Source organism: Corvus hawaiiensis, chromosome 30 (assembly GCF_020740725.1).
Source record: "Corvus hawaiiensis isolate bCorHaw1 chromosome 30, bCorHaw1.pri.cur, whole genome shotgun sequence".
NCBI lineage: Eukaryota > Metazoa > Chordata > Aves > Passeriformes > Corvidae > Corvus > Corvus hawaiiensis.
Window position 1 is genome coordinate 21,104,596 of NC_063242.1, and position 20,652 is coordinate 21,125,247.

The window sequence follows — 20,652 nt, forward strand, 5'->3', positions numbered from 1 at the left end:
TTTAAACCATTCTAGGCAGCATGCTCTAAAAAAACCTATTCCTCCAAGGTTGTGCTTACTGTCCGAGTCAATGTCATACTGCTTTAAAAGTGTTTCCAAATACCCACAACTACAGCCTTTGAATTTAGGGATGAGAAATGTTAAGTGTAAGGACAGAGACGTGGAGAAATCACTCAGTAAACACTCTGAAGGGAGCAGGGTAGCTGAGCAAAGGGACAGACTTTTTTAGCCAGTGCAATCTTCCAGCCAAACTCCTACAGCAAGTACTCCACCTCCAAATCACCTATAACCCTTAGGCATTTCTGGTGACACACAACAGGATGTTGCTCCCTACAGCGTCAGTGAATACAAAGTGAAAGGATTCCCGAAAAGAAGTGTGATGTTCCCTGTAGTTCTGGGCAGTTCCTACACTAGAATGAGCTCACAAGATGTTCTGCTTCCCAGCACTGCATGGCACGATTCATCGCCAGTATTAACCACCGGTTTCTAGAAGGCAAAATTCACTTCAAGCTTTGAACGCAGCTTCTGTACTGCAAATGATGAAATTTTACTGCTTTCTGCTGCTTCAAGAATGTAAAGGAGAAAAAAACCAAAACAATTCACATAATGAGAGTCGAGCCTATATAATTTAATTACAATTGAGGTACTGCATTTATCATTTGAGAAAAACAGATGTCCCTTGTTTTCACATCTACTGCAGTTTGAAAGAAGTACAAAAAAGTTACATCAAATAACATCAGATCACCATCTATCTTAATGTAAGTGTGCAGGAAACTACAGATTTCCATGTTCTATCATGTCATGGATTTCCCAACTTGTGACTTGGAATAAAAGAAAAAACCCACGGTGAACTCAATCAAGTAATTTTCTTTCTTCTTGTGTTCTCCTCCTTCCTTACTCAGAATACTTGCAGTTAAGACCGAGATGCACGTTAACTATCATGAGCTATTTATTGATCTCTGCTTAATAGGCGCACTGTTTCAAGTCTATTAAAATTGCTTATTTTAAAATGTAGTATTTTTATTCAGTACCTTGCATAGCATTCCAGAAAAGCTGAACATTACCAAGTTCCTAATACTCCTCAAAATTGCTCTATTTTTTCAGTATTACAGTCTACTTCTAAAGTTTTGCACCATGACAAATATTCACCCGTGCAAGGCAGGCAGTTATTGAATTCAGATAAGGAAATCATTCTGTACTGCATCTGTCTAAATACTGCAGATTTATTTTCACAGTGTTCTCATAACAGCAAAAAATATTTCACATGTACAAGAAAAATAGAAAAAAAGAAATATCTTCATTAAATTTTTGACTCAATAATGAAAGCTCCTCCCCTTCCCCTTGAAGTCTGCTTAGAAAAATTAAAATTATTGGCAAAGCCACACTGTACTGCATTGAAAAGCCCCCTCTGGCCACAGCTGTCAGTTTTTACTTTTAGAATCAGGATCTGCCTATGGGCACACAGCTTGTAGCTCATAGGCTCATTACAAGTCAAGGGCAAATAAAAAAATAATACATGTAAACCAGTAGGAAACACTAATGTAACTCTGGATATTTAGATTATGCAACTGCACATCAGTATTCTAATTAAAAAGAAAAGGTACTAACAAACATCCAACTTTAAGGGAAAACATGTAAGTCACAAGGAAAAGCAACAAACATCCTGACCACTAACTGGGTCAGATTAAAATAAAATCAGGTATCAAAAAATCTTTATCTGAAGAAACACACCTATGCCATCCAATACATTCTCTTCCTCATCACACATGACAATCTTGAGATATACCTTTATTCCTATTTGTCCCTGAACAGAAAATCAGCATCCCTGTCATTCCCTGTAACATTTACATAAGATACATAAAAATAATTTACAAATCTTTTCTAGAATGCAAGATCCATAGCAGATTCTACAGAATTTCCCTTTTCCAGATGAGATATTCCAAAATATATTCCAAAACCCCAAATCCCTAAATACCAGAAACTTACTAAGTTTTTGGTTGATTTTAGTCTAGCCAAATTTGCCTTGAATTTCAAGTATTCTCAGAAACTCCAGACCTGGTTTTCCTCTTTCTTATACCACATACTTATGTAAATCCACTGGTTTTGATGAATTACTTTTAAGCTGACCACTAATATAAGAGGAGAGATAGACTGTGTTATTTAAAGAACTTTGTAGTATAGAGTTTACAAGGCTGCCCTTTTTTTTCCCTCCCTTAATGGAAAGCTTTAAAAATGTTGTCCAAAACAAATCACAGTCTTCAGCTTAAAAGGAAACATTCCTATTGTTTTTAACCCAAACTTAATCAAACTGATTATTACAAGCCACGCAGAATGTGTCTCTTTATTTTTAACCCCAACTGCCACAGCACATACACCTGGAACAAGACTTCATCCTTAGCTGAAGACCAGCAAGCCTGGCTACCACAGGAATTTACTGCATAAAGCACTGGAGACCATCTTCTGAAGACTGCTTCAAAGGTCCCTGTGACCAAGAGCCCTGGGCTCTTTTCTGCCTTCCCACCACAAAGTACTTCCAACCCCAGATCCTGATCTTGACTTTGCTAAGGACAGTGATGAGCAAGACCTGACAGAAGGCCACGCACATCCTTGTGCTGCTCTAGTTCTTCTGCTGCTGCCCTGGTGTCAGCACATCTTTATTGATAATTCACAGGAAGCTCTGACCCTCAGAGGCAAAGTGCAGACAGGCAGCCTGCGTCATCAGCCCCGCTGCAGGATGGCAGCCTCCAGCAGAGAGTCAGCATGCATGCACTGAGGCAACAGCATCCTCTGTTACAGCAGGAGACTCCAGCAGAGCTACCCCTCAAATCTCTACACATGGAAGAGTTTACGGAACCGAGAATGCTACTGAGGCCCCTGAAGCAGTCCTGGCAGACTGTCATGTTTTACATCACCCAGGTGACTAAAGAGAGTTCAACAGGGAGTGCATGCAAAAATGGCTTTCAACTATGGTAGTCGGCTTTGCTTGCTTCATTTTGTCTTCGAATAAGCCTGTGAGTCTTCTTGTCTGAAGAGACTGCCACTTGCTTAGGGGTTTACTGCTGGATTGCCAGTGTGGAGGGAGAGAGGCTGGACAGACTGAAGATTAAAATGCTGCACATCGTTCTCATATTTCACAAAAGGGCTTGAGCTAATGGTGAAAATATCCATGATTTATACATTCATTAGAGAAAAGAAAAAGTAATCACAGTGAGAAGGTCATCTGATTTGCATACTAGATGCTCAAATCAAACACCCTGGTTCTTCAGATATTAAAGGACAGCAAAGCAGTATGGTTGGCCAGTGAGTGATGAAGATCTCAGTAGAAAATGAACAATATTTACAAACATAGCTAGGATGCACTTCTAGTATGACAATTAAAAAGATTTAAGCACAAGATCCTGCTAAAAGATGAGGTCTTGCAGCTCATGGTCCCATATCCCTCTTCTCCAAGAAGCCACTGCAGTGCAGCTATGGGACAAACTGATTCATCCAGCTGATTCACAGGAATATCACTTCTCTTTCACTCCAGTGTAAGCCTGCCATTTGATCCGACCAATGCATTGATTCATACTGAGGCTGCACGACCACTGGATCTAGCGCAAAACATGCTCTAGAATCTCTGGGAAAGGCTAGGAAGAGATGTGGGACTGCTCTCTCTCATGGTAATTTTTAGATCACTTGGTTTCAATACAGGATTAAGACCTCAGGCTTGAGAATTAACATCTGCCTGAGCTCCTTTACCACCATCGAAGATGCACAGTGGATTGTCTTCTCTGCAGTGTGACTCACATCAGTGAAGTTGCACCATTCAGTCCCTCATCAAAACACCTCTTTCAGCCCACCCCCAGTCCACCCCTCTTCGGTCCTACTACCTTTTACAGAACCAAACCCAGGGACCAAGCCTTAATTTAGCCACCTCATCCACAGCAATGCAAATGCCTCTGCACAAAATCTCCCAATGCATTTGGGTCTGGGAGAGTGAGGCACGAGTAGGACTGTTATCAGCAAACCTTATTTTAATGTGCATCTGTTTTATGTTTGTCTCTTGCTAGCAATATATGCTTCTCTAATTGGGAGCTGCTGATGCTGCTCTGCAATTCTTATATCCTCTAAATAAGGGGAACTGTTACTCTTGAAATGAGGGAACTTGGGGCAATCAGTCTTCCAAACTGGCCTAATCTTCCCAGCCATTTTCAACATCCCCCATGACAGCACACTTTAAGTCTTTCAATCACAGAGATTTAACTTTTTTCCAAGAGCCACAGATAGTGCCTGGAACCTGCAACATCCACCTCGGAGGGCTCTGAATACCCGATGGTTCAAGTCATAGAACCACTAAAAATTCTTCAGCATGTAGCAAAAACTTTTTACAAGATAAACTTTAGTATTTGCTATAGTGAGGAAAATGTATTTTGAATGTTCAGTAGAAGCATCAGTTAAAAAGATGAGAAGTACCACATTCATCCACATCTCTTTGGAAAGGCAGCAAATAAACTGTGCGTAAATGACTATTAATCCCCCAATCACATTATCAGAATTGGGTATGTTCTGAAACAATCTAAAACCATTTGTCTGTCCTATATCGAGTATTACAGACCCCACTGTCCCCTTGGCATCTCCAGGTCTTTCTAAAAATTTGTCTAATATTATCATTTTGTTAATAAAAGAATTATTATAAAATATAAAACCCCAAAAACTTACTTTTTGTTGCTGGCAAACTAGCAAATTTAACACAAAGTAAGTGACACAAAATGAACAATGTTATTGACACAGTCTGCATTTATGGCACGAAGGTGACCTTCTCTCTCAGTTCATAGCATGCTACGCTCAGAATTTAATTTATCCTGTGCATGCAGATCTGTGCATGGCTTGCAGAAATCCTAAAATGTAAGACAGCAAGATTCTTACCTAAATGACAATACAGAGACTTTAGAACCCTAACACCAAATAAAAACAAAGACCTATAAGCAAAAAACCCCACGTTTTGACCTGCAGGGACATTTTGACACTACCCATAATCTCGAAAATTCTCTGCATCATAAATATACATGGTTGACAGACATTATTAAAACACTGGTGTAACAGCTCACCAAACTATTATCTATCTCTACCCCTTCTATAAAGGTGTAAATGCTTTACAAGAAGTTATCGCTATTAAAAAATACATATAAAGCCTTACCAGACTCTGCTCGTCTGCTAGGCTCCCATTCACAATTTTTCAGTTGTTTGCAACAGAAGTCACACTATCATCTTCGAGCAGACAGCAAGTAGTCTTCAAAAGCAGCTTTTCCCAAGACCTTATTCGGTTACCCTACAAAAACTTTAGGTACCACTTGGAAGTTGACAGTCACTTACAGGACTGTGTTTGGAGAGAGCTTCAGTTTTTCATCTATGTCCCGCATGATACACGGGGCTTAAAAAATTAACAATCTTTGTATCCTGCTGTTGGGTTTTGTGAGGAACATACAACTCAATACTGTAAGGACTCAATAACTTTTCTTTTTATTTTAAATCGACTGCAGTATAAAACCCACAGATCCTGAGACACTGGCCACCTTAAGCCAGGCTTCATCACTGCACCATGACCTGCCCAGCAGACTGGAACAGCCATGTTCTGCTGGGATATCTCTTGCAAAATTGCATCCTAAAGCCAGGTGCACCTGTGCTTTTGTAGGCTTTGCTTCCTTTAAACAGCCAACACACTGAAGGCTAATGAAAGTCTTCCATTTTAGCCACACTATATTGGCTTTTTTGCATGCAACTGTAAATTACAGAGACTTTGTTTGAAAAATTGGAAGGAGGAAATAACTACCAGATCATTTGCAGCTGTAACAACTGCTATAATCACTTTCTCTGAGGAAAAAAAATCCATTTTTATAAATAATGACACATATCATTCTTAAATAATTAACTGGCACACAGGCATAACGACAAGATTTTAATTAAATGAGACTTGACATGGTCAGAAGTGCAGATAGTGACGTACAGGGTAAGGATGAGAGGGTTTTCTTTTGCTGTTAATTTGTATTTGAAGTCTCAGTGTGATACAGACTTCATTCCAGTTCTGGTAAACACACTGAATCAATTACAGGTAGGCAAAAACACCTCCAATACATAAAAAATGCTAGATGTGCTATTTGCGCCAAGATGGTAAAACTACTGCCCTAAGGTATTTCAGCTGTGCATAAATGCACTCCAAGAGGTCAAAATCCCACTGTGTTTCAGTGCTTCTCCCTTCCAGACAGTCAGGAGAGCACTGCGATATTGACCTTCTCCATATACCTTAGTACACATGAGCACTCCCTGCCTGCATGTGCTGCCCCAGTTTCCATTAATTTCAGCAGTATTTCTGCTCTTATGTAATAAGTACCTTTTCTACAGAGACTCCTTCAGAAGAAACCAAATCAACCAAAGCTCCTTTTGCATAACCTACCAAGCAGTTATAAGTTACTGGCTGCTGGATGCAGATGACAGACTGATCTGAACCTGTGACCTCCGAGGGACGTACACTCCCCCATTAACCATCCCCTGAGAACTAAGTTGATCAATTTTTTATAAAAGGACATGCACTAAAACACTGTAAAGGGAAAACTGTGGTTATTTGAACAGAAAAGCACATACTGAACTGGGAAGTCAAAGACTTTCACTGATGTATTATTTCTATGGTGTAAAATGCATACTTGCTGCTTTACAGAAAATACTTAACAGAAGGTTTTTTTGTTTTGGTTTTGTTTGAGTTTTTTCCCCTTGAAGAATTCAGACGATAATCAGCACTGAAAGCTAAATCTATGCAAACATTAATTGTATTTAATGAATGCACAGTGATGAGAATTTGATTTAGGGACGTACATTCCAAAGAACTTTCAGCATAAAAGATGATGCTGAACAAACACTGTAACAGCTGATGGAAGGAGTACTGATGGTTGATAAAACCACATACTTGACCCACTGATACAGTTCACACTTCTGTCTGTCAGTAAACAATATGCTTACAAAGGGTAGTTAGCAAGGTATCAGTGTGTCAATGAGTGAGAGATGTTTTTTAGATTAGAAAATAAAGACATTAGAAAGACCCCGAAAATCAAATTTTAAATGTGTGGTCTTTGTTTACCTTTCCCAAAGGCAGTTCTTATGCACCAGCTTTCTTGTAAGGCCAGGGAGAAACTCTTTACTGTGAGGGTGGTGAGGCACTAGAATGGATTGCCCAGAGAAGCTGTGGGTGCCCCATTCCTGGCAGTGTTCAAGGCCAGGCTGGACGGAACTCTGAGCAACCTGGTCTAGAGGAAGATGTCCCTGTCCATGGCAGGGGGGTTGGAACTAGATGGTCTTTTAAGCTCCTTCCAACCCAAACCATTCTGCGATTCTCCTTTGTAGAAACCTACTTGAGCCAGGCATTCAATTCAATTTTAAGAACCTGTACTACATGCCACTGAAAACCTTACAACATAAACACCACTAATATTTTATGCATCCAGTTTCTGGCACAAAGCTTGAAAATGAAATGGCTACACCATATAGCAATAATTTTAATAATGAACATAAATATGATCCAAATCCAGGAAAACTCCACAGAGTAACTTCCCCTGACTGAGCTATGTATCAAATCTTATGTGCACAGCTAGTTGACAAAACCAGAAAGAAACGAAGACAGGAAAAAAACTTGCACACTTAGTATTATGTTACTAATGTTTAAAAGCCACTCACTTGTGGAAGAAAAGGCATTTCTTTTTCCTCTTTTCATGTGCTTAAATTAAAATAATGACCTCTTGTAACCAGTGAGCCACCATTACCAAAAGCTCCATGCTGAAAACAAGAACTAGGAACTTACCCTTTACCCACACATAATTTTGATACCGGGTATGCTAAATGCAGACACCAAAGTCTACTTACATAGATGTTTTGCTTGTATTTGATTGCCAGTTTACTTTTATTTGAATATCAATTTGCAAGCTAATTAGAGAACATTGCTTAGCCCATTACAGAAAAATAGTGCTCCACCATTAACTGCAGTGCTATCTCACTAATTCCTTTAAAGACTAGCTTCAAACGCCATCTTCATCTCCATTCAAAACAATTAGTGTACATTTATTTCACATTTTAAACTGCAGCAAATCAAATTTTTAAACCCTTTAACAGATTGCACTGCTATTTTGATAGCTTTTATGTTACAAATTGTACTTTTAGGGATTCTAACTTTTCCTATTTAAGAGAATGTTAAACTGGAACTCACAGAGGGCTTTAAATAATTCCTCCTCTCTACAACCTGAGAGGCATATGCCATTAATTTTCAAAACCAAACAAAATCTACTTCTTAAAAGGCAGCACAGGGTACAAGAAAGAGCTGCAGGCAAGCAGACACAATCATAATATTTGCCACTGCTCACAGGTCTGCCAAAACACAGCAGACAGTAAAGAAGGAAAAAAAACCAAAATGGGCTGGTTTCTGAGCTCTGCAGGCAGCTCAGAGGAGGAGGAGATGCACCTGAGCTATGCTGTGCTGCTCCTCTGCCCAGAGCATCAGTGCCTACATGCAGGCAGGAGCTGCAGCCAGCAGGGTGGGGGACGGCAGCCGGGAGCAGCGCTGTGCGCCCTGGTTCTCCAGGACTATCTACAGCCAGGGTGGCAGGTTAATGGGATTGCTCACTGTCACCTGCAACCCACATAAGAACCGTCAGCACAATTCACTACTGTGTCCAGGCAGCGCTCGGATGCAGCAGGCATCAAGGGCAAGGGATGGCAGGGTACTGATCCTCAGCTGCCCAACCCTGGAATATATTAAAACTGCAGGAAGAAAACGCTGCAGAGAGAAAAGAGGGTGGAAAAAACCTAACAGAGAATCTAACACAATGGAGTTTCATTCAGTTATGACCTCCTTTTCTCTCATCACCACTGACACACCTCTTTTCTCATTAATTTATCTCCTTTTCCACAGCAGGTCCCAGCAAATCAACAACTAAGCTGAGCCAGAAGAGAATGAGCCCACTAGAAAAAGCAGGAACAGTTCTGTGATGAATCATGTTGCTGATCAAACTCACTCATCCTGCAGCCACATCATTGTGGTGCATTTGTAACAATAGGATTGATTTACATTTTGGGTATATCCTCTCCTAGCTTAAGGTTGGTGCTTTCATATGCACTTAAACTGTCCATCTATACACACAAGGTGAGAAAAAATGAAAAAATATTGCTGGTACCAAATCACCTGTAAAAAGAAGCAGCAGTGGGTTTTAATACCACTACATAAACACTGATGGACCCTTAGTGCTCAAACTCCATGTTGCCTCCAAAACTGTGGACAAGTCATGATGTGCAGCTGTAGGTACTTTGTCTAACCTCATGTCTTGGCTGTAAGATCAGTTTATCCTCAAAAGGCTCTTCCTTGTGCATGTTCTGATCTTGCCTGAACACTCACATAATTAAGTTTTTTTAGCATTCGTATGAATTGCAAAAAAAAAATGGAACATATGTGACACCGTGCTGTCATTCTGGTGTCAAGAAGGCCTGGTGGTTTCTCTTGGAAAAGCTTCTCAGCACTGTGCGCTCACTTAATTCATACTGGTGAGCTCCACTGGGTCCTCAGCATTTCCTTCAGGGCAGGTATCTGATGCCCATGACTAGCTCAAATTGGATGTCATGAGGAAATGTGAACGTATTCCAAGATATTTTCCTTTTTACCTTGGGTTGCTTCTGCCTTCTCTTCCAACTAATGCAAAATTTCTCTGTTCTTTCTAGAGTTTTGGAGAACCTGTGCTTTCCCTTCCCCCTTGAATGACACTAGGGTTCATACCTCCACCCATTCCATCATCCTTCATCACCTGGATTCTTCTGCTTCCATCCTTTCCCTAGCCTCAGCTCCATTTTGCACTCTGGAGTTTCACCCCATTTATCCCCCAACATTATTTTCCCTGGCCTCTGGAGGACACATCAGCCAGGAAGGGCATATGGAGAGGAGTAGAAAACCATTTGTGCTGTGTTAAATTGGAAAGATTTAAAGGGTGCCAAAGGCCAGTTGCTCCTTCTACAGTCTAATTAGAAGATAATAGCAAGTCCAGTACATTTCCTTTCCATCCAAAACCCAGCCCTGTTCCTTTGCACCTTCCTTCTGCTCCTTCTTGCTCCAGAGTTTAGCAAGGCTGGCTCTGATGCCTAGGACATGTTGTGAAAGTTTGGAAGTGAACTCTTCCAAAAGTTACTTCCAGAATAGAAAAATGCCTTTACACTGAGCGTCCCAAGTTCAACCAAAAGCAATAAATCTGCCTCACTGCATTCAACCAAAATCAGAGCAGTTCAAACTGTACTTGGGATTTGTTGACTGACACCCAAGTCTTCAACAGAGTAACATTTGATTTAATATGGTCTTTTAAGTGTTTAAATACTAGAGGAGTTTATCTGTATTTAGTATGGTAATACATTTTGCAATAAAGGGTATTCTCCTGTAATATCAGTTCAGTAGGATGCTCTCATAAATTTATCTTCCATATAGTTAGAAAAATGACAAGTCAACAGAAGATAGTCTTAAGTGACAAAATGAATGCCTAATTATAAATACCATTTTCTCACATTATGTATGCTAACACAGATGGTCCCACCTGAGTTTCTGCTCCACGTATTCCATATACTTACATACCACACAAAGAAACAATTCTTTTTTCCATGCAGCTCTTGCATGCAACAGCAACTTTTCTTCTATAACTAAATAAATCACCCATACCTAAGGGCACCTTTGCCTGTTGCAGAGGTTTTCTGCACAGCTTTGCAGCCACCATTCCTCCTAACCTCCCCTAGAGCACTGGTCAGCGTTGAAGAACGCTCTAACTACGATTTCAGGACAAATAATGGCCCCTTGGGAATTAAAGCCAGATGGCATAGTTTAAAATTGAACTAAGGCTACATTAAATGGTGTTAGAAAGAGTATAGTGCTAGACCCAGCTTCAGAGGGCAGAAACAAACATCCCCTTTGCCATCCTTCATTGAGCCATGCTCAGAGCTTACTGAGGCAGCTAACAATTCTGCTGTCGTAATTCAGATTTCTGCACACAGAAAGGACACTGCATTTGAGACCCTCACAAGTGACCAGCTGAATATAGGAAAAGGGAGTAAGTACTAATTAATTCAGTGCATTCCAAGTAAATGCACCATAGACAGAAATTACTATCTGGACTGGACTAATTAACTAAGATAGTAATTTACAGATCCCAAAACACTGCAACCATTCAAGATTTCTGTAATTTCTCCGTAGGTGTATTTTCCTCTTTATCAAGATGCAATTTTAAGAGTCTACACAAGAAACAAAAGCAGTGCTCCTTTTCCAGGGAATAAGGGAGAATCATATTTCTTCTTTGGAAAAAGTGGACAGAATAGTTCATTTAGAATTTAACTACAAAACGTCAGTTCCACCTGCAATACAAATATTCCATAAAACCTTTTGTTTAGTATAATTTATAAGGTTTTTTTAGAATTCCTTCTTATCTAGAACTCAAGTGATAAATTCTTTGATACTGGATATACAAATTGATTCACATATTACATACAATTCCACCAAGGGATAATAGTTATGTGTCAGAAATGTCTATAACTTATACACATCCATAACATCACTGCATTTCACTATTTATGCTTATTCTGTTTATATGTATGTAACATTCAACATGCAAGCTTGAAATGAAAAGGTACCAACTTTAGTCAGTAGTTTAACACTCAAAAGTAAAATCAGGTATCACAGACAGATCAGACAAAAAAAGCAAAAAGGAGTCACCATTCAAATAGGTATATTACCACTGTTCAGCAAGGTGAATATACACTATATGTACTCAAGGATATATTCTACGTTTAAGTAGTTGGTAAAAGGGAATAAGGAAACAACCTCCCAAGAAAAGCAGTCTCTTGCTTCAGCAAAAGAAAGCTCTAATTTTCAGGGGACAAGTATCTAAGAATACATTAAGAGCTTGGTACATGAATAGACAACTGGCAGTATAAAACAGGTACTGTGCTAGCATAGTGAAAGCAAACAGAAGCAGCTCTTCCAATCCAGGATAGTAAGCTCAAAACTGACACTGGAGAATTTAGGATGCTGTGGGATATCAAAAGAGTACAAACAGGAAAGCTGTTTGAGAAAAGAAGATGAAAAGGATTAAAAAGGCAAGAAACCAAGAACTGGAATGCAACTGTAACATACAAAAAACAACAAGGCACAGCATCACCAAGTAACAGCAATAGAATTTACTCTGCGTCTCACAGAAGAGGGCAAAACTGAACCTCCTAAATGTTAAGCAGAACTGAGGGGGAAAAGATATCTTAACAACAGAAGCTTCTGGAAAAAAAAATTTCTCACTCCCACAAAGGCTTAAAAGAGTAACTAGAAGGATGGTAGGTTGTAGTGTTTTTTTTCTTTTTTTTTTTCTTTTTTTTTTTTTCCCAAGAGGGGGCAGGGTGAAGAGTACAGGAAAAGAATTTCCGAAAACAATACATTTGGGAAGGATTGAAACAATCTTTCCCCAGCTTGCCAGCAGCTCATAGAGAGACCCTATCCATCTGAGATTCTTTGGCTGTCTGCCTGGAAGGAACTTGTCAACTTGTCTTTTTGCTTAAGGCAAGGAGACTTCAAACAAAGTGGTTACCATTTTCATCTTTTTTTTATAGAAAAAAAAAAAAAGGCAAAAATTTTTTTCCTGGGGAAAGACTAATTTCCCTCTTGGAAAATATAATTCTTCTAAGAACACTTTCACTAGCTCTATATATAGTTAATGCACACTGGAATATCAAAGCCCCCTGTGTATGCTGCTAGAGTAAGAATACAATTGTAAAAGAGCTGTTTACAGCAAAGAAAGGCTCATAAGCCTTAAAAGATGTGCTGCTGTCTTCAATTTTAAGCATTATGACTTTTTAAAAAGGAATTTTATTCTTAGCTGATGGCAGACATTTGTATACATAGAATAATAGAACACCACTAGCAACAAAGTCAAGTAGCTCCACCTGGGACAGACAGCATCCATGTAGCCCCCCACTACATCATAAAGAAATGCCAAGCCACTCTTCAACAACAGGCCACGCCTGAGAGCCACACTCCCAACAACAACACATTTCTGGGTTGAGACCAATGGGTATTTTCAACGGTAAACTACAAAATAAGTCTGTGGGAATGCAAAAATCAAGTTTTGTTACTCAGTTTGAAAGCATCAAAACAAATGCTATTTTCTAAGCATTTCACTGCTAGAGGAGAGAAGGCAGCAGGGACACCATGGCTGTTAAAGCCTACAAGGTCTTTGAGAAAGAAAGCCTAAAGGAGTGGGAGTGAAAGTTTACCCCAGATAAATTGGCTAACCCCGTTCATTTTATGGTTTCATGAGCACTTGGTACCAGGCTCAAAGAGGAGGGAAGGCGTAAGCGTGCCTTTTTTGGCAGAGCTGATGCTTACTGTGGCTTAAACAGCTCACAAAACTGCAGTGTTAATCATCCATAATCACTGCTTATCTCTGTGATCAACACCAAAACATTTTTCTTTATCATTGTGCAGTGCAAAGACCTTAGAAATATTTTACAGCTACACAGCGCTCAAAGGAATGGTTTAGGAATGAATTTGCTTAGCAGAAAACTAAAACCATGCATTTAGCAACAGAAGAGACAATGTTAAAATAACATCTTTGAAAGAAACTGCTACAATAATTATCAGAGTAAGAATAGCTAAGAAATTATTCTGCAAACCATTCAAGTAACCTTTTGACGTGAATGATTTTAGCTGAAAATGCTTTATTTGTATCTTAAAATTTCCAGGATATAGAACAAAGATTAGATAAACAGGCTGGACATATCAAACTGCCACAAGTACTTTTTCCTGGATGAACTACAAAAATGTGATAAAACCAGCACAAGCAAGGGCATTTAATATATTAAACTGAACTCCCTCTTGACTTAACCTCTTCTTCTCTGAATACTACATCTTATTTATGGCTCTCCAAACAGTAATCACATTTTATTTACAGAAACCAGTCATAAGTACTGTGCCTTAAATTTGGGTTAGATATCTACTGCTATTAGGTGATGGCTGGAGACTTATTTGCATAGTACTTATTTTCTTTTTTATATGTTGGAAGATTTAAGTCCTAAAAAAATTTGAAGTGTATTACATTCTAAAAGACCTGGAGGACCAAATAATTCCATGGTTTTATTATTAAGACACTTTTTAGCAATGAATGAAGTTTCTGTAAATTCTACTTCTGAAATTATTATTTTTTCTCCCTTTACACAAATTAAGGTAGTAGTTCTGAGCTCACTTAGCTCCTTGGTAAAAACCACTGTAATTTCAACAAAGCCACTGGTATCAAGTGAAACAACATGTCAAACATAATTAATAAATTCAATATTAGGCCTATATGACTCATCTTAAATGTATCTAGTGACCAGAGCGTATCGTATCTTGAAGTCAGACTTGCCAGGCATTGTACAAGAAAAATTGTAAGATACCAGCTTCAAAGAGTCTCCAAAGCTATGACCAATGAAGTCTGTTCCAGGGGAACAGAGAATCATGGGGCACTGGTGACACCGTGCCAGAAGGAGGCAATAGGGGACAGTCTATATGGTACAGGTTACCTCCTACAGAGCTCAGTCACAGACTACAAAAGGAGTAGTTTCCAACTTCTCTGACTTCTCAACTAGAATCATCTTTTCTATTTCCTCATCCTGAAACCAAGGGCAGCAAGGGCAGCTCCCTTTCTCTTTTTCTCCCCCCAGCCCCCATTAATAAATGTGGGGTTTTTTTTCCCTTTTCCAATTTATATTTTTCTGAATATACTGCTCCACCCATTTTTCACATACTGGGGCAAACCAAACACCTGCATAACAACTGAATGTGTAGCTGCCTCTCACGCACAAAAGGAAAAATTAGTAGATGCTGTCATAAAGTTCTAGCCGTATGAATGAACCATGCCGTTATGAACTATTCTTAAATGCAACAGGAACAATCCCGACCCTCTGTCAAAAACAAGCAGCACCTGAACAAAGGATTAAAGAGAAACCTCTTCAAAAAACATACCATATAGAGTAGTACAAGTAAACTTCTTATAATAGTGCTTCAAAAGCCAGATATCCTATGTTACTGTAACAACTGGAGTGCAGACACCAACAAGTTATATGATAACTCTAATTTTATTTAAGGGAAAGAAGGCACTAATATCCAATCTAAACCTCCCTGATGGAAGGTGATACCATTTTCTCTTGTCCTATTACCTGTTTCTGGAAAACCAACCAACCCCCACCTCCTTCCTTCCCTCAGTCCAATAGTAAAATGAGTTGTTCTCTGTACCCAGTCCCCTGAGCTGGAAGACCAGAACAGGGAGCAGAGTGAAGCCCCCATAACACAAGGAGAAATGGTCAGTGACCGGCTGCACCACTTAGACACACAGAAGTCTACGGGGCCAGATGGGATCCACACAAAGGTACTGAAGGAACTGGCAGAAGTGCTCAGAGAGCCACTTTGCATCATTTATCACCAGTCCTGGATAACCAGGGAAGTCCCCGTTGACCAGAGGTGAGCAAATGTGATGCACAGCTACACGAACAGCCAGAAGGAGGATCTGGGGAGCTACAGGCCTGTCAGCCTGACCTAGGGGCTGGGGAAGGTCACAGAGCAGATCACCTTGAGTGCCACCACGCAGTACATACAGGATAACCAGGGGATCAGGCCTAGCCAGCCTGAGTTCATGAAAGGCAGGTGCTGCTTGACCGACCTGATCTCCTGTTATGACAACGTGACCCACTGGATGAGTGGAGAGCTGTAGATGCTGTCCACCTAGACTTCAGAAAAGCCTCTGACAGCGATTACCACAGTGCTCTCCTGGAGAAACTGGCTGCTCATTGCTTAGAGGGGTGCAGTGTTTGCTGGGTAAAAACCCAAAAATTGTCTGGATGACCAGACCAAGGGAGTGGTGGTGAATGGAGTTACATCCAGCTGGCAGCCAGCCACCAGTCATGTTCCCCAGAGTCGGGGCCAGTCCTCTTTAGTATCTTTATTGATGACTGGGATGAGCAGATCAGGTGTACCTCAGTCAGATGGGCAGGAATGCTGATCTGCTGGAGGGCAGGAAGATAATGTTTCTTGGATCAGTGGGCCAAGGCGAATTGTGTGACCTTAATTGCTCTCTACAACTACCCGAAAGCACGTTGTAAGGAGGTGGGGGTTGGTCCTTTCTTCCAGAAACAGGTAATAGGACAAAAGAAAATGGTATCACCTTCCATCGGGGAGGCTTAGATTGGATATTAGAAAGAGTTTCTTCAGCAAAAGGGTTGGCAAGCATTGGAACAGGCTGCCCAGGAAAGTGATGGAGTGTTGGGGTCCCTCCCCCGCCGTGTAGCCCTGGGAGAGGGGCCCTGAGGGCACAGACACGGGGCTTCCCTGCCCCTGCTCAGCCTCGTTCCCATTGGTTGGTTTGTGTTCCCTGCGCGGGCAGAAGGACCCTTGGTCCCGTGACTGGAACAGTTCCTGGGCAGAGCTCCGGCCATGCGGCTGGAGAAATAAACATCTCTCTGAAACAGCTATCAAGAATCTGCCTGTCCGTATATATTTCCTTTCCACAGGACTCCTGGTTTGATATATGCGTGTTGCAGGATCCCCACTGCAACAATGGAGTCATCATCCCAGAAGGTATTTAAAGGACATGTAGATGTAGTGCTTAGGGACATAGTTTAGTGGTAAACTTGGCAATGATGGATTAATGGATGGACTTTATGGTTTTAGAGGTCTTTTCCAACTTAAATAATTCCATGCATTTAGATAGGCGAGGCAACCGAGATCAGAATCAGGCACATGATTATCCCTACGAAGCAAATGTCATGCAACTATACTTAACTTCCAGCATCATCTGAATCTAGTTTAATAACCAGAAAATAGGCTTTTGACAACAATAGTATTTCAAAATGACAGTATAATTAAATTTAAGTCAAAGCTATGCAGTGATGGACTGTATGTTTATCTGTAACCAGCAAATTATATGCTTTTAAGCATGTCAAAATTTTCAAAAGAATTAACCACTGCAGTAATTCAGAGGAGGAAATGGTGGTAGGAAAAAGACTCCCCCAGGTCATTTTTCAACCAGCTGATATGATGTGATACGTACCGTTTGCCTCATACAGTGTTTCCAATTCCTACTTCCCTAAAATGTTATGCATTTTAATACCATTCAAGGACAAACCAACAGTCATGCTTCACTCACTTCTGAGAAGCAAGGGAAGGGACTGTGGGAATGGGATGAATAATGAAACAGGAAGTCAGTTTGTCATCCTATGTTACTAGTTCAGACTCAGTTAAAGCTGATCAGACATTATCATCAGGTTTGCATGAGCAATGACAACTGACAATCAGTGCCCAGTCTACTGTGGTTCCTAACTGGTGGGAAAAGAAAAGGGAAAAACTGCAGAAAGAGCCTTGATTCCATACCGAGTAAAGAGAACTTTCACAGGGCAGAGCAGATCTCAAAATCTGTGTGATCTCCATTTCAAGAGGAACTGATGGCATGACAGTTAACCTGTAACAAACATTTGGTGGTTTCAAGGCAGCACCTTTGGGAAGCACTTGGCTCTGCATCCCTGTTTCTGTCCCCCGCCCCTGGTTTGTTCATCACATACCAAGGAGTTCTCATGCGGATGTCTATTACAGGAGTCTACAGGAGTGACATCTATTAACTCCCATTTGGTGGGAAAGTGAGGAATATTCTCTTTCCCCTTTATTGTTTTCTCAGTTGGCAGAACATTTACTTCAATACAAAAATTTCTAAGCCATCTTTTAATAAAAGAAAAGTCTGTGCTGGTAGAATATACTTCCTTGAAACTGATCAGAGAAAGCTTTAATAACTCAAGTTTAAATACACTAAAGCTAATCAATTCATCCTGCATTCAAGTTTCCATTATATTTCTAAGAAAGCACAAAACAGGTCTGTAAAATATAATTAACAAGAGACTGCTACATACAGCATGTAAAATCAAGACTACAGCTTTTACTTCATTTGTTTTGCAGACTCATTAGAATTTTTTTCATTTAAATGTCTCGAACTGCGTAGCCAAATTTATATGTGAAAGAAACAACAAATTAAATTAAATTAGTCCTTATTTAAGCTGTATTTGAAACCGTCTAAAACCAATGTTCTTAGTTCCACAATTTCCAAATTAGATTAAAAAAAATTATGTTAGCGGTTCAGAAAACAAACTAACGCAGATTTTTAAAAACTGTTGTACTTCTGCGAACTTGTATACTGCAACTTAACTGGCTGGGAAATTTAGGAAACATTCAGAGCACCTGCCTCTGTGTCCTACTCTATCCCTGAAAAATAGAGACACAAAAAGAACAGTGAACTGAATTCCCAACCCGGACAACCCGTGGGCAGATGTACTGACTGCCTGGCATCCCCGGCGGAGGAAACGGCTTGTGCTCACCGAGTGCAAGGCAAGCAGGTCATCCCCAGCCTGGGCACCGTGCCATTCAGATGCAGGTAGGTGCCAGGGTGAGAGAGCAGTGCATTGTCCCTGAGACAGCCCTGGCACTGTCCTGCCTCTCCTGGCATGGCTCCTTACAGAGACCGCAGTGCTGCGGTCACTGACCAGGGGCTCACAGACAACCACTCACTCACGTTGCTGCCTGTCCCATTACTTGCTTTCCACAGGTGACTCTCCTCAGATTGCCATGAAAAAGCAGTAAGGAAACTCCCTCTGCATTAACATGAGCACTAGGACTGGGTGTAACTGCAGTTCTTCTATGAGAGATGCAAAGCAGAAAGGAAATTTTCTTTACCTCCTCATACATACACACACAAGCTCTAAGTACAGACTGATGGCATAGCTATTATCAGTGGTAGTAAGAAACATCAATGTGAATGCTGTGCTGAGAATTAGAGGATAATAATGGGAAGTTTTGCAACACTCAGTGTTTTCAAATTACAGTCAGAGGTGCATGTGCGGTCACTAATGCCAACAGATTTTCCAAATCCCGTGACAGTGATCAAGAAATAATCATAGGGCAGCTGATGTTCTTTCCTGCAAGTGTTTGTATCCTACTTAAGGATGAAAATGCTCCAGAGTGACTTATGACTACAAGTAGGAGAAACAAAAAAGTTCAATATGTTTTCTAACAATACCATTGAGAAGAGGCTGCCCTCCATGTACACTCCTTGATACTACTGCACTGTGAACATCTTCAGGAAATCCAGTCTTGCATGACATATCTTCACAGGTTGCTTTTATCGGTGCCTGAAACACAAGACAAAATTTATGTAATACTTGCAACCCACATTCACCAGAGAAACATTCTAATTGGCACACACCCCACTTTGGTGCTGTCTTGTACAAGCAGAATCTTTGTTTTTGAATGACTGCAATTAGGACCGCAAGGGCAAAGGGTTAATCTTTCTGATAACTGGAATGGAAGGAACAAATCCCACTTGTCTGGTAAGATCTAAATAATACACCGTCTTGATTCTTCTGACAACTGAACATTTCCACTAAACCAGACATCGAAACTGAAGGAGAATCATAAGGGGAACAAAAACATTCCTTCATCTGGAAATAAATGTTGCATAAAACCCACTGGCAACTTTTTCACAGCTAGATTACTTAAGAGGAATAACTTCAACCACTGCTTTAAGATGCTTTATTTAGAGTATTTCTATGTGAGGCTGCACTAGAACAAGTAAACTAAGACAAAATGTTACATTTGCAGTAACTTAACAGAACTTACATTAGTGTTCACGTTCAAACAGATACCATATAAAGTCAAACGTTTCCAATGCAATCTCCTATTTCAAAGGGACATTAAGTTAAAAGGAGAGTAGCTCATCAAATTTGCACAATGGAAGAGCTCAGCCACTGAAACTGTTTGTTCTCTCACTTATTAAAAAAGTTTGCCCTCAAATCACATTCTTAAAAGAGTTTCATAAATGCCTTTTTATTAAGAAATATAATACAGCATTTGGAAATTTGTTTGTTCTGTAGTCTTCCATGTTCAGAAGATACTTCTGGTAGCAAAGCTGTTTTCCAGGACAGTTTGTTGCCTATTTGGAAAAAAAAAAAAAACAACCAACAAAATCAAACATTTTATGTGGCAAAGGACTAAGACTTCTTTTCAGTGGATTGTTTTTGGCTTGTTTCAGTGCTGCACAAGACAATGGCTCACCTTACATGTGGCTACATGACCATCCATTAGAAAAACCTCTTTCACACTGCACACAGCAGAGAGGTCATTTCCCATGCCAGCCTGGGCTGAGATACATCCAAGAAATCCTGACAGCCCTCACACAATCTCAAACACACCTACATGCAAAACAAAAGCCTATCCACGTGCATGCCCAGATGTAGTACATGGTCTTGGACAGCACAAGCAACTGTGTGATTATATCATACTTAAATCTGATTAAGACTTTAATTAGATTTTCCTGTTTGCTTTCCCAGATGGGCTTCCATCAAGCAGACCTACTCAAGGCCACGTACGCATGTCTGAATACACTTGCAAAGAAAGCCCTACAGGAAAAAATAAAAAAGGAAGGGAGAAAGAGGAGAAGATGGTGTTAACACCCATTCACCACAGTAACCTCAGGGAAAGAGAGCATTAAAGCAGAGGGGGGACAGGAGCACCTCAAACCACAAGGGTTTCCTCAGGGAAAAGGGACTAGGAGG

The 20,652-nt window shown here is 40.3% G+C and overlaps 1 protein-coding gene across 2 annotated transcripts in view; it reads right to left on the reverse strand.

Moving 5' to 3' along the window:
* The window catches only part of CDH2 (cadherin 2), a 116,675-nt gene that overhangs the window by 86,123 nt on the left and 9,900 nt on the right, over nucleotides 1-20,652 (reverse strand). For both annotated transcript variants that reach the window (XM_048289424.1, XM_048289423.1), the window contains exon 2: nucleotides 19,119-19,230. In XM_048289424.1, coding sequence (XP_048145381.1) covers nucleotides 19,119-19,230 — 112 coding nt within the window. The remainder of the gene's footprint in view (nucleotides 1-19,118; nucleotides 19,231-20,652) is intronic.